We start from the raw sequence: 14395 nt of genomic DNA, 5'->3' as shown, positions 1-14395 counted from the left end.
GATGAAAATCAAGCCGAGCAAGTCACGAAGCATCTCTATAGTCAAGGGAGAGCTTAAAAACGTGAAGTTCTGTATTGGGGACGACCCAATACCAACAGTGTTAGAGCAACCTGTAAAAAGCCTGGGTAGATGGTATAACGCAAGCCTCAGGGACAAAGACCAAGTGCAGCAGCTAAGGCAGGACATCACCAACAGTCTGGAAAACATCAACAAGACCCTACTGCCAGGGAAGCTCAAGCTCTGGTGCCTGCAATTTGGACTTCTCCCTCGGGTAATGTGGCCACTCACTATCTATGAGGTCCCAATAACAACTGTGGAGAAGATGGAGCGAACCATTACTTCATATGTGAAGAAATGGCTCGGTGTCCCACGCTGTCTGACCAACATCGGCCTCTATGGAAAAGGGGTCCTTGAACTACCCATCACGAGCCTCACCGAAGAGTACAAGTGCTCTAAAGTAAGACTCCAGATGACGTTGAAGGATTCCAGAGACCAGACCATCAGCAATGCTGTACCACCCCTTATAACTGGACGGAAATGGACACCATCTGACGCGGTGCAGCATGCTACGTCAGCCCTGAGGCACAATGACATCGTGGGGCATGTCCAGCTGGGAAGAGGAGGCTTTGGCCTTGCAGCAAGTAAACCAACTTGGCGTAAGGCCTCAACATCAGAGAGGAGGAAAATGGTGGTCGAGGAGGTGCGCCGTCAGGAGGAGGCTAAAAGAAGCGCGAAGGCCGTCTCTCTTGCAAAGCAGGGACAATGGATGAGGTGGGAAGGTCTGGAAAGGAGAAAGCTCAGCTGGAGGGAGCTCTGGGGAATGGAGGCAAGCAACATCAGCTTCATCATCAGAGCTACCTATGATGTGCTCCCATCTCCAAAGAACCTTCACCAGTGGTATGGTGAGGACCCAACCTGTGCCCTCTGCCCAACTCCAGCGACTCTCAAACACATCTTGTCCGGTTGTAAAACCAGCCTCACACAAGGCCGCTACACCTGGAGGCACAACCAGGTCCTCAAGAGCCTGGCAGCAGCTCTTGAGAGCAAGAGGAATACCACCAACTCCTTGCCCTTGAAAGCAACCAATTGATGGACGGTTTTTCGGTTAAACCGAAAACCGGGGTTTATAAAAATAGAAACGTTTTTTTATCAAAACCGTCTGAAACCGGATTTTTTTTTTTTTTTTTGAAGAATAAAATAGAATAAGAATAAAACTGGAACATGTCACATGTTTGTCGTGTGTGAAAATAACAATGATACAGTCTGAATCTGCCGCGCAATGAGTGAGAGGTTTGGTCAGTTGTGAAGAATAACTGAGGATTAATATCTAATTGGGATTATATTTAAGGGTAACGAATCACTCTATGGGAAAGATAGTTGCCTTCAGTTATTGGTAGATAGGAAAGGTTTTTTACAATTACTCGCTTACATTTAATAAGATCATTTTCGCTGCTCTCTGTAAAGCGCATTGGGTCACTTTTGTGAGAAATGCGCTATAGAAATAAAATGTGATTTGATTTGATATCAATCAATCAATCAAACTTTATTTATGTTCTATAGCACAAATCATGCATTGAATGTAACTCCAAGTGCAGTATTTACTAAACAACAATATAATAAAACAAGAGCTATACGGATCAAGAGTGTTTGTGCACAGCGCCACTGTGTGTGAAGGCGCTACTGAAAGTGATGACAGAACGCATGTCTCAGAAGATACGCGGTCACTTAGTGACGCAAAGGTAGTTCTGTATTTATCTCTATCTGTATTAGTACATTTATTTTGAAAGCTCTATTTTGACAGCTCTACCATGGGCACTTTTATTTTGATGGGGCATTCTTTGTTGATTGACTTACGACAGTTCAGGACGAGTCAGTCTCGTGGCATGTGGTTTTTATGAAAAGCTTTAAGTATGTTCACTGCATAATTCTAAGTCTAATATTTCAGTGATTATTGAGCAGTATTAAAATATTTAAATACATTGAGCAGCAGCTGAAACTTTGTCTAAGAACCAAGATATTGAGAAAGCAGTTCATTCAATGAAGACGCTGTTCCAAGAGATGATCTTCCGTGCAGGCGTGCACCCTGGATCAGCGGAGCTGGTGTGTTAAGTGTTCATGTGTTTTCATGTATGGTGTAGCTTACAAAAGTCTGCCTTTCCACTTATATTTGTGAAACTAAGTAGCCTAAATGTGTTGCGACTGTGCTTACGGTTTTTTTAATGGTGTTCGACATGAGTGTATTGTAGCAGTAGGGCTCAATTATTTGAAATTGGCGCTCTTTTTTTTATTTAATTTATTTATTATTCCTTTTTTTTTTTTTTTTTATGTATTTTTCGGTTAACCGGAAAACCGCGGTTTTACTCTCTGACGGTTTTTCGGTTTCAATAATTGGAAACCGTCCATCCCTAATCACGGCACCAACATTCATCCGAGAGGGACAGAAAAAGTCCAACCATCCTCCAACCAAACCAGAAGCTGGACAGCTAGCCATGGCCCGGGATTGGAAGATGCTAGTCGATATTGGCCAGCAACTAATCTTTCCACCCGAGATTGCAGCCACCACCCTTAGACCAGACTTGGTACTCTGGTCCCCTTCACTGAAGTCTGTTTACATCATAGAGCTCACAGTCCCGTGGGAGAATTCAGCTGAAGAGGCCTGTGAGCGCAAGAAACTGCGCTACACAGAACTGGCAGCAGACGCTCAACAACGAGGATGGAAGGCAAAAGTCTATCCGGGTGAAGTGGGATGCAGAGGTTTCGTGGCTTCTTCCACCGTTAGGCTGCTGAAAGACCTTGGCATGCATGGACAGGCTCTGCGACAGACAATTAGATCACTCTCTGAAGCAGCCAGTGGATATGGATCAAGCGGAAGGACCCTTGCTGGGCTCAAAGAACAGCAACATGACCCGCTCACTAATCCCCCCCCTACCCCCACTCCCACTTGAGAACCCAGGTCAGAACCCTCCAGGAGGAGGGTGAACAAGGTATGCGGTCTGCTCTAGGCCTGACTCAGGGAAGAGGACACCCCTGCCTTGCATAGTCCCGTGGGCTGCGCCATTTAAACAACCAGGCAATTCTCATGATTGGGCATGGGACACAAGCTCAGGCTTGATCACCCTGTAGCTGGCCGCCTTAGATGAGGGTGTCTAGTGTTGAAAAGGCCGAAACACCCCATGATTCAAAGGTACTCTACTGATGATGTGTCCCGAAATTTAACATCCTTCCCATGTCTGAGATACAGCTCCCATGCCACTCTCAACATCAAGGCAAACCTCATGTGCGTACCATCCATTGGCACAATGGACAGTATAACATCACGTCCCGTGTTTCATAATTCTGAGTAAAGACATACTGTAGGCCTGGTTAGAGAGGTCCAGTAAAGACATACTGTATCCCTGGTTAGAGAGTAAAGACATACTGTATCCCTGGTTAGAGAGGTCCAGTAAAGACATACTGTAGCCCTGGTTAGAGAGTAAAGATATACTGCAGGCCTGGTTAGAGAGCTCTGTGGGAGCTCTGCCTTGTATTGAGCAACAGTTGGGGGGGAAATGTTGACATCAAGAAAAGCTAAATGATGTTTATATGAGTTATGACAGTGTACATTTTGTTACCCTTTTTAACAAGGACTGGTAGGTTTTCGATACTTTGTTCATCCAGCCACCAGTGATGCTTGCGTGGAGGGTTGAGTCTCCGTAACAGGTTGGTCTTGGTGGACTCCGTCTCTTCAGCAGTGGCTTCTGTCGGGTCATTCACCATCTCACAGCAAGAGGGCGCAGGAGAGTCTCTTTCAGTCAACATACTGGAGGGACACTCAGTCGGTAGGAGGTCTAGATTTGAATGAATGAATGATCTTTATTGTCATTGTACGGGTACAACGAAATTTAAATGCAAACCCTAGGTGCTAACAATGAAAACACCGTCCTAAGATAATAAAACACAGTCCCAAGATAATAAAAAACAAGAATGAGATAAATAGACATAAATATACCTAAAAGTAATCGGTAGGAATCCGAGTATGTATCTATTATGTAAACTTCTATACACTATATGGCCTATTCACAGGGGGGTATATAGACATGGGGTAAGCATACGGTGTTAGCATGTAACTATGTACTTTTATAAACATATGAACTAGTAAACTTATATACATACTTACTACATACATGTATATATATATATATATATAGACAGAGTAATATAGATATATATATAGACAGAGTAATTATGAACTCAGAGGAATATGTATGTTTATGAAAACAAAGATTAGAACAAATGCAAAACAAAGATGTATAACAGTTAAAGGAGTTAATTTATGGAATACTTTTGAAAAGGAAATGAAAATGTGTAGTACATTAAAAGGATTTTAAAAATTATTTAAAAATAAGATGATTAACAAGTATAAAACAGAGGTTTAAATATAGTTTTTTTTTTTTTTTTTTTTTTTTTACTTTTTGTTGACATGCGTAAGTGACATTTTTGTTTATAAAAGTTTCAATGTTTTGATTATGCATTCATGGGGGGACATGCATACATGTAACAAGGGTAGGCGCAATAAGCCACGGCTTCAGCCTACACCTTTTTGGTCCTGATGTTATAAATTGTGACTATGCACATTTTCTTATATCTGTATTGTGAATTGTATAGGGGACCAAAATAAACATTCTCAATTCAATTCAATTCAATATAGATTTTACATCAATGAATGAATGACAGGAGGTTATGCCAGAGAGAGCTTTTTTGGATCCATACCCTAGAAAGTCTACAACCCCTAGGTCTAAATGAGGATTTTGACATGAGTGTTATGCTATGAATAAATTACTTTAGATGTGTATGTTCTATGCTATATGATGGCTACTGCCTGCCTTCTCTATAGTTTTTTTGTTCTGCTATGTATATATATTGTAAATATTGGTTTGTGGTGTTTCCTGTCTCATGAACACTTGTGTATGTTTTTGTAGTTTTTATTGTTATCCATGTGTCGTCTCCCTTTTTGTCACCTTGTCAAGAGCCAGGCAAGCGTAACACCACTAAATCTAAGACTACAATTCCCTTGATGCTTAGTCACTAGGCGAATTTTTTTGACACAGTTGTGTTGTGCATTGGCTAAATCGAGTGATGTTGTTTGAACCCTTAAAACCACTGCATTCACTTGTCACTGCTTTATGCCTGAAGAAGGTCTATGGTCTAGGTCTACCGAAAGCTCGCAATAAACTATGTTTTTTTTGCACAGTGTTTGAGTGTGGGGATGCTGTTATTTTGCACATCAATGAATGAAGAAATCCATTAGAGAAAAATCTTCATGAACATTATGTTATTGAACATCGACAGTCTGTAGTAAAAAAGAGGAACTCACTGTGCTCTCGTAAGAAGCGAAGAGCGTCCATGTACCCGTTGTGGCATATCTCCGCCATAGCCTGTCAAACATACAGTACCAGTCAAAAGTGCGAACACACATTCTCATTCAATGGTTTTCTTATTGGTAAATGGTAAATGGACTGACTTATATAGCGCCTTATTCCAAAGCGCTTTACAATGGCCTCTCATTCACCCATTCACCCACACACCAATGGCGACAAGCTAGCATGCAAGGCGGCGGCCCGCTCACTGGGAGCAATTTGGGGTTCAGTGTCTTGCCCAAGGACACTTCGACATGTGGCCAACCGGGGTCGAACTGCCGATCTGCCAACCTTGTAATCATAAGACGCCGGCTCTACCTCCTGACTCTACCTCCTGACTCTACCTCCTGACTCTACCTCCTGACTCTACCTCCTGACTCTACCTCCTGACTCTACCTCCTGACTCTACCTCCTGACTCTACCTCCTGACTCTTGACTCTACCTCCTGACTCTACCTCCTGACTCTACCTCCTGACTCTACCTCCTGACTCTACCTCCTGACTCTACCTCCTGACTCTACCTCCTGACTCTACCTCCTGACTCTACCTCCTGACTCTACCTCCTGACTCTACCTCCTGACTCTACCTCCTGACTCTACCTCCTGACTCTACCTCCTGACTCTACCTCCTGACTCTACCTCCTGACTCTACCTCCTGCGCCACAGCCGGCCCATTTGTTATCCCCCGCCCCCTTATTACAGCCGCGCCCTTATTATTATATATTATTATTATATATTATTATTATATATTATTATTATATATTATTATTATATATTATTATTATATATTATTATTATATATTATTATTATATATTATTATTATATATTATTATTATATATTATTATTATATATTATTATTCTATATTATTATTATATATTATAATTCTATATTATTATTATATATTATTATTATATATTATAATTATATATTATTATTATATATTATAATTCTATATTATTATTATATATTATTATTATATATTATTATTATATATTATAATTATATATTATAATTATATATTATTATTATATATTATAATTCTATATTATTATTATATATTATTATTATATATTATAATTCTATATTATTATTCTATATTATTATTATATATTATTATTATATATTATAATTATATATTATTATTATATATTATAATTATATATTATTATTATATATTATTATTATATATTATAATTATATATTATTATTATATATTATTATTATATATTATTATTATATATTATTATTATATATTATTATTATATATTATAATTATATATTATTATTATATATTATTATTATATATTATTATTATATATTATTTTCTACATTGTAGATCAATACTGAAGACATCAAAACTATGAAAGAACACATATGGAATTATGTAGGAAACAAAAAAAGTGTTAAACAAACCAGAATATGTATTTTATATTTTAGATTCTTCAAAGTAGCCACCTTTTGCTTTTTTAGTGGTTTTCTCCCACGTATTCCAGAGAAGAGATTCAGAGAAGTGTTCTTTCATAGTTTTGATGTCTTCAGTATTAATCTACAATCTAGAAAATAATTTAAAAAAATAAAGAAAACCATTGAATGAGAAGGCGTGTCCAAACCTTTTACTGTAAAAAAAACAAAAACGTATTTGCTGGAGCGCACACTGGGTTCGACGTCATAATGAAACCAAGTAATTTGATTGGACAAGAGGCAGTCACGTTGACGCTCCGGCGCTCTCAGAGCGAGTTTACGAACGCGGCCATTAGAGATTACAATCAAGAGTCCGAACTGTCACTGTGGCTCACCTCAGGCTCTGGTGGGAAAAGTGAGTTGGTCACTCGTAACAGGTTGTCAGCGTTCATCTGGATACTGACGTTATTGAAGCGCACCTGGTGGAAGTTGAGAGTGCTCTCCCTGGGGCACACGTCACTCTCGCCAGAGAACGGTGAAACGGTGATGGTGCTCTTCACCTCAAAATGTGGCAAGTTGTTGCTAATGGCTCCGTCCACATAACGCTGTATACAGTGGGGGTAATAAGTATTGAACACATCAACATTTTGTCCGGTAAATGTAATTCCAATGAGCTTATTCAAGTGAAATTTGCACCAGAGTTTGGTATTAACTCAAACAATCCAGACAAAACTATCTAAAGATTAAAGTCCATATATAAATAAAGTTGTTTGTAATAAAGTGGAATGAAACAGGAAAAAACAGTACACCACAGCAAGGAAAGGCAAGGAACCAGCTGAAAACCATAACTAATTAGGGGGCAACACTACCTCCAATCTGTGCTAATGAATGGTGTCAAGATACACCATTGAGAGGTGTCAAGATACTTCTGTATATATAAGGGAATAATTGATAAGTCAGTGAAACAACATTCAGACTGCTGAGTTGGTAAAACCAGTGACATCATACACAGGGACATTGTACAGGCTGAGGAGAGAGCAACACTAAATAAGTCAAGTTTGAGTTAAAGTTGATCCTCCTCAACTCACCTCTCCACGGTAAGAAGGAGGAATCACGCCACAATAGAAGGGGAGAAAGCAGCTACATATGAGCGCCTATGGATATAAAATTAGATTAGATTAGATTTATTGTGCCCAGGAGGAAATTCATTTTCACACCACTGTACAGTATACATATATACATACATACAACACCGTATAACACAGACTACAACAGACAGTACTACACATGACAGATACACAAGTACACACACTCAGCGCCGTCTATTATTTAAGGCAACAATGGCGGCGGGGATATTAATCGCCTTTAGGATATTTCGTGGGGTAAAAAAGAAAATCTCGGATGATGGAGAGTATGTGGATACTTACTCAGATAAACACACTCAACTAACATGTAAACACACTTAACTAACATGTAAACACACTTAACTAACATGTAAACACACTCAACTAACATGTAAACACACTTAACTAACATGTAAACACACTTAACTAACATGTAAACACACTTAACTAACATGTAAACACACTTAACTAACATGTAAACACACTTAACTAACATGTAAACACACTCAACTAACATGTAAACACACTTAACTAACATGTAAACACACTTAACTAAGATGTAAACACACTCAACTAACATGTAAACACACTCAACTAACATGTAAACACACTTAACTAACATGTAAACACACTTAACTAACATGTAAACACACTCAACTAACAGGTAAAGGCACTCATGGTTGATATGGTATATATATATATATATAACTAACATCTGAGGCCATATTTCCCCTGTGGGTTTACCTGCCCAGGGATTGCTGATGCAATTTAGCTACCCAGCTAATTCAGGGAGAGTCAATGACTCTAGCCATTCTCCCTTTTAAATAAACGAATAAATTAAAAAAGTATATCTTGAACCAGGTATTTATTCCGCTTTATAGTGCCAGCATGTGTTTTTCGGCTTCAGTCTATGTGTCTATATGTCTTAAACATGTCCTACAATTGTACCTGAATGAGTTCCTCTTTATTGTCAAACTCTGATGCCAAGACGTTCTTCCCATCGGAGACTCGGGTGAGCGACACGTAGAGTCTCCCAGAGGCACGGAGGTGGGCGTCGTCTGGTAAGTAACGGACCAGACAGTCACGGACGATCTTCAGCAGGTTGAAAGAGGGGTGTAAAGTACCAAGGTGTCGCTTTCTGCCTTCTTTGGCCATTGACATCAAATTCTCACAGCATTGCTCTGTAAGGAGAAAAATACATTGTATCCGAAAACACAGGTAGGCCCAGATGGACAATAAAAAACACAGTCATGGCAATGGAATAATGTCCCCCCCCTCTTCCCCTACATCAGGGCCAGCCCATATAGACCTTGTTATGTGCAAGTGTGTTGCTTTTATAGTTTAAATATGTTGATTTAAGTATTTATTATTTTTAATACTTTGCAGTTGTTAATTGTTATTTAGTTTTTCTACTTTCTCTCTTTTTTTCACTTTTATATTGCTATGTCAAAATATTTTTGCTTTTATTGATGTGTATTTGTCATTTTTATAGTTATTTTGTTAATTTCTATTGAGTGTGTGTGTTCATCTAGCCCCCACCGGCCCTGCCCTACATCTCACGAACTTCAATGTTTTAGCTGACAAATAACCATAAGCCCACTACTTACCAATAGGCATTCCAATGGCGAGCACCGCGGCAATCAGCGCTCCTACCGACGCCCCAGAGATGTTGGATGCGCCTTGAACAAGTTGTGGGACTCGTTCGAGGAAACAACTGGAGGCGCCGACATAATAAATGCCCATGAACCCACAACCAGCAAACGAAATATTCCATTCGTCTTTCAAGTAGAACATCTTTGAAACACAAGACAGCTTGCTTTTGAGAAACTCAAGACAGCTTGCTTTTGAGAAGCTCACAGACTCCCAGGCAGCGCCGTGGTTCACCACAGCTGGTGTCAATCAGCGTCACCTCGTCCACAGGCAGCAGCGCTCAGCGGAAGTCTGACAACGAGATTAATAATCGCAGCAATCCATACGAATAATCCTGATTCCCTACACACTGCACTGGGTAAATATGGGTTAGGGGTAGCGTTAGCCCAGTATTTCAGAACGTTTAATCTAGATCAGAATGATGCTTAGCATGAACAACTGTGTCAACATTGATATGCGCAGTTGACGTAAATGAGTTGTTGACACAGTAACTAAACATACTAAATTACTAAATTACATCTGCATGCTTCATACATGCTTGAGGGGAAACACATTAAGGCTTGAAGATGTATCAATTGGATTCTACAAAGGCAGAGTGGTCATCCCACTTCCTTTCTATGTTCCAAATTAAAGCACAGTGGCTGTGTTCGGAATGGCATACTAGCATACTACTCATAATAGATATGACGTAGATTTGAGTATGCGAGAAATCTAGTATGTATACTAGATTTTCGCAATTATTTAAGTATGATATGACTGGACACTACTGGGGTACTAAATCCCCAAAATGCATTGCGCGTCTCTTCAGCCTCGTCAAACTATGTCATACAAACTCGTCATACAGCTGTTGTTTACATTGGTCCGATAGCCTGGAGACCGAAAGCTTGCAATAAACAAATCGTTTTAAAATAAAAAATCCAACTTTATTTGTGTCCTACACACACGTTCGCTTAGTATTTGACTGCTTGTAGCCAATCACGAATGATCCCAGTATTGTAGCTTCAGACGGACAAGTTGGTTGTATTGTGCTTGCTGCAGCAAGCCCACAATATTATTGCTCATATATATTTATTTTAATCCTGTTCTTTTACCAACTGCTAAGACAACAATATAGTAAGCTAGTTACTTGAGCTAGCTAAAGATATTGGCCCCCCAAATCATTTTACAACTTGTTTAGCAATTATGTTACAATGTTTCTGTCAAACTCTGCAGTGAAGGTATCTAAGCAAGGTAGGATGCGTTTGTAAATTCGCTCCGAGACCGCCGGAGCGCACACTGGGTTCAACGTCAAAAAGGGACCAGGTAATTCGATTGGACAAGAGGCATTCCATGAGTGCTGATCAGATTTCCAGGGCGAATTTACGAACGCAGCCGTAATGTAGCTAGCGAGCAGAAGAGGGAAAAAAACGTCAGATCAGATATATAAACGGCTTAGTAGGAGGGGATACCATTATTCCATGGCACGACTTCCAAAGTAAATATAAGTTGGCCAACGCTGAATACTTCAGATACATGCAGCTAAGAAGCTACATAAATCTAAATTTTAATTTAAAATCATTTGGGCAGCAGAGTACAATTGAGGATATCATATTTGATGGAGAAATTGATAAGAATTTGATAGGTAAAATTTATAGAACTCTACAGTACCTATGTAGCTGAAAAACTGTTAGAAAGTAGGATTGAGATGTGGAATCGAGAACTAGGAAGAACAGATATAGGTTTAAAATGGAAAGAGTGTTGGAATACTACAAATGACATGACAGTTAATGAAAATCTACGTTTAATCCAATATAAGATAATGTATAGAGTCTACCACACGCGAGATAAAATCCATAAGTATTATAGTAATGTATCAGATAACTGTTTAAAGTGTGGGAAAAAAGACTCACTAATACACGCATTCTGGGAGTGTCCCAGAGTACAGAAAACATGGGTTGACATAGAACATTGGCTCTCAGGGGTACATAAGGAAAGATTCAAATTTGATCCTTCAATCTGTCTTTTCCAGGATGTAGCCACAGTAAGATACCCTAGGGGGTGGATAATTATGTACTCATCAATTATATTTAAAAAACTAATACTTGGAAGTTGGAAATCAAGTAAACCTCCAACACTACAACAATGGAAAAACGAAATTCTTTATTATACCAATATAGAGAAGAATTTAGCCATAGACAATAATAAGAAAGATCAGTTTGAAAAGATATGGGGAGAGATAGTGAAGGCCTTAGCTAAGACGTAAAGATAGTGCAAGAAACATAGTACTAAGAGATTAATTAGATTATGCATTAGAAATATTAGTTATGAATGAATGAATGAATGAATGGACTTTATTGTCATTGCTACAGTACAGGTACCAAACAACGAAATTTAGGAGGGGTGGCTCCCCTGGTGTTAGGAAAGGGAAAAAAAAACACTTTTAGAAAAAGAATAAAATCACAAGAAGGTAAGGAGCTGGTTTACATAAATAAAGGCTATGTACACAATCCACTGTACTATACTGCACAGATAGTCAACTAGGGTTGTCATATTGCACAAAAGTATTTTTTCACGTTATTTAAAGTGTCACAGTTTGCAGGCTTGAAATGTACATGTTTGTGCCTCAGCACTAGCTGCCATACAATCCGTCCAGACTGTCCTGGGCCCAGAACTTAGGCCTTTGCTGTGTTCAGGGCCTTGACGGCCCTGTGGTAGAAGCAGTTCTTCAGTCTGTTTGTCTTAGCGGCCGGGGTCCTGTACCTCCTTTTCGAGGGCAGCCTGATAAAGTGTACGTGCCCAGGGTGGGTCGGGTCCCTGGAGATCTTGGAGGCCTTCCTGAGACAGCGTGTGTTGTACAGCTCTTCCAGAGAGGGGAGGGGGGCGCCGGTGATCTTCTGTGCTGTTCTCACGACTCTCTGTAGCGCGTTTCTCTCCGCTGTTGTGCAGCTGTAGAACCAGTTGCAGATGCTGTAGGTGAGGATGCTCTCCACTGCGCCGCGGTAGAAGGCCACCAGTATCTCCTGCTTGTTGTGTTCTTTCCTGAGGCATCTCAGGGTGTATAGGATAAGTATAGGGGGTAAACTGGGATAAACTTTAGACGGTTTTAAAAAAGTGGGGCTTTGGGATGTTAGGATGTGTTGTGATGTTTGTCAAGGTGTGATGTGTTGTGATGTTTGTCAAGTTGTGATGTGTTGTGATGTATATCAAGGTGTGATGTGTGGTGATGTATGTCAAGTTGTGATGTGTTGTGATGTATGTCAAGCTGTGATGCGTTGTGATGTATGTCAAGTTGAGATGTGTTGTGATGTTTGTCAAGCTGTGATGTATTGTGATGTTTGTCAAGTAAAAAGAAAATGGAAAATAAAATCTTACCAAAAAAAAAGATATATTTCAGGTTATTTTGATAAACTGGACACATTTTGGGAATATATATGCTTACTTTCCCGCCTGAAAACATATTAAAACTTCATAAAATGACATGTTAACAAGTGTAGAGCCAAAACTACAGCTTTTAGCCAATGCAGGTTTAAAATGGAGGATTTAAATTCCCCGCTGCCTGCCGGTGCGAAATGCATTCTGGGAGGCAGTATGCATACTGCAATGGTCGGCTGGTTTTGGCATACTTATTATGAATTTAGTAGGCAGTATGCAGTATATACTCATTGAGTATGCTAGTATGTAGTATGCTAGTATGCCATTTCGAACACAGCCAGTGAGTACAGGCTAGCTAGCTAGACATAAATAATTAGCTCGCTAGCTAATCTTCTTCACAAACCCGAGTTTGTACATGAGGCAGTGGCACTCTACTCTCACCTACGGACTCATGAGTCATGCTGCAACAACAGGAGATACCTCTTCTTCCTCCTCCTCCTCCTCCTCTTGCCCTCGCCTGCGCCTAACTGTGGTATATTTTAAACACACACACATACCAGGGCATGCAAGGGCATGATGCCCTCTAACAATGGGGGTTCTATGGCAACCAGATGACCAACAGAGACCTCTGGGGGTTGGGACCGCTTGTAAGCACACACACACACACACTCTGGCCCCTCCCCCTTGACCTGATAGGACTTTGTTTATAGGGAGAGACCTCCTGGCCTCCCCCTCTTGACCATCTAGGTGACTGTGATAGGATCACTGGTAGATATTTGCATAAGAAAAGGGGAACAAAAAGGGCAGGAGAGGGGAGATCTGTCTCTTACCACCCCAGCCGACCAGCAGACCACCAGCCCAGACACCAGGCTCAGCTATTGGTATATGTATCTGTTTTGTACTTTGATTAAATCGTCTTAAACTCAATAACTGTTCTTTGATTCATAACCAACAAAATTAACCTCATAAGTGGCGAGCCAAGCGAAGGAGTCAGAAATAACCATCTTTTCACAGTCATTTTGCAACTCTTCAATTCAACAAAGGTAGGTTTCTGCAGAGACCCCTCCCCCGTTGATTGGTGTGTGCAAAGTTGACTGTGGATCTCAGATAAGTTATAGTCAAAAGAATCTTGTGTAAAGTTAATCTTGTTGGAATAGAAACAAACCTTTCATAATCTTTAAGCTGGGGTGGGTGAGGGCCGGACTTTGAAGCCCGTTTTTTGGAAATATAGTGTTTATATGGTATTATGGAATATCGTGTGTGTCTGTGTAAAATTGTGTAAAATTGTGTTTATGGAATGAGTATTCCTAATTTGATAAAGTGTAAGTAGACTGTGAAGTCTGTTTTGTAAGAAAGAGCATTATTGTAGTATTTTGGGAGCCATTGTCCTTTGTCCTTTGTCAGCGGAGCAAAAACACGCACGCTCAGGCACGCGCGGACACACACAGGCCTAGATATCTCTGTGAAGAGAC

At 39.9% G+C, this 14395-nt stretch overlaps 1 protein-coding gene across 1 annotated transcript; it reads right to left on the bottom strand.

Moving 5' to 3' along the window:
- Window positions 1-7163: 7163 nt before the first annotated feature.
- Window positions 7164-13383, bottom strand: LOC308168095 (patatin-like phospholipase domain-containing protein 2; the record flags this gene model as incomplete). Its single annotated transcript, XM_080542570.1, has 4 exons — window positions 7164-7403; window positions 7887-7952; window positions 8871-9103; window positions 13365-13383. 4 exons carry the CDS (start codon window positions 13381-13383, stop codon window positions 7164-7166), a joined length of 558 nt encoding a protein of 185 aa, XP_080398696.1.
- Window positions 13384-14395: the final 1012 nt, after the last annotated feature.

Source organism: Nansenia antarctica, assembly GCF_963989245.1.
Source record: "Nansenia antarctica genome assembly, chromosome: 11".
NCBI classification, from domain to species: domain Eukaryota; kingdom Metazoa; phylum Chordata; class Actinopteri; order Argentiniformes; family Microstomatidae; genus Nansenia; species Nansenia antarctica.
This window is presented reverse-complemented; position numbering and strand designations above follow the sequence as displayed.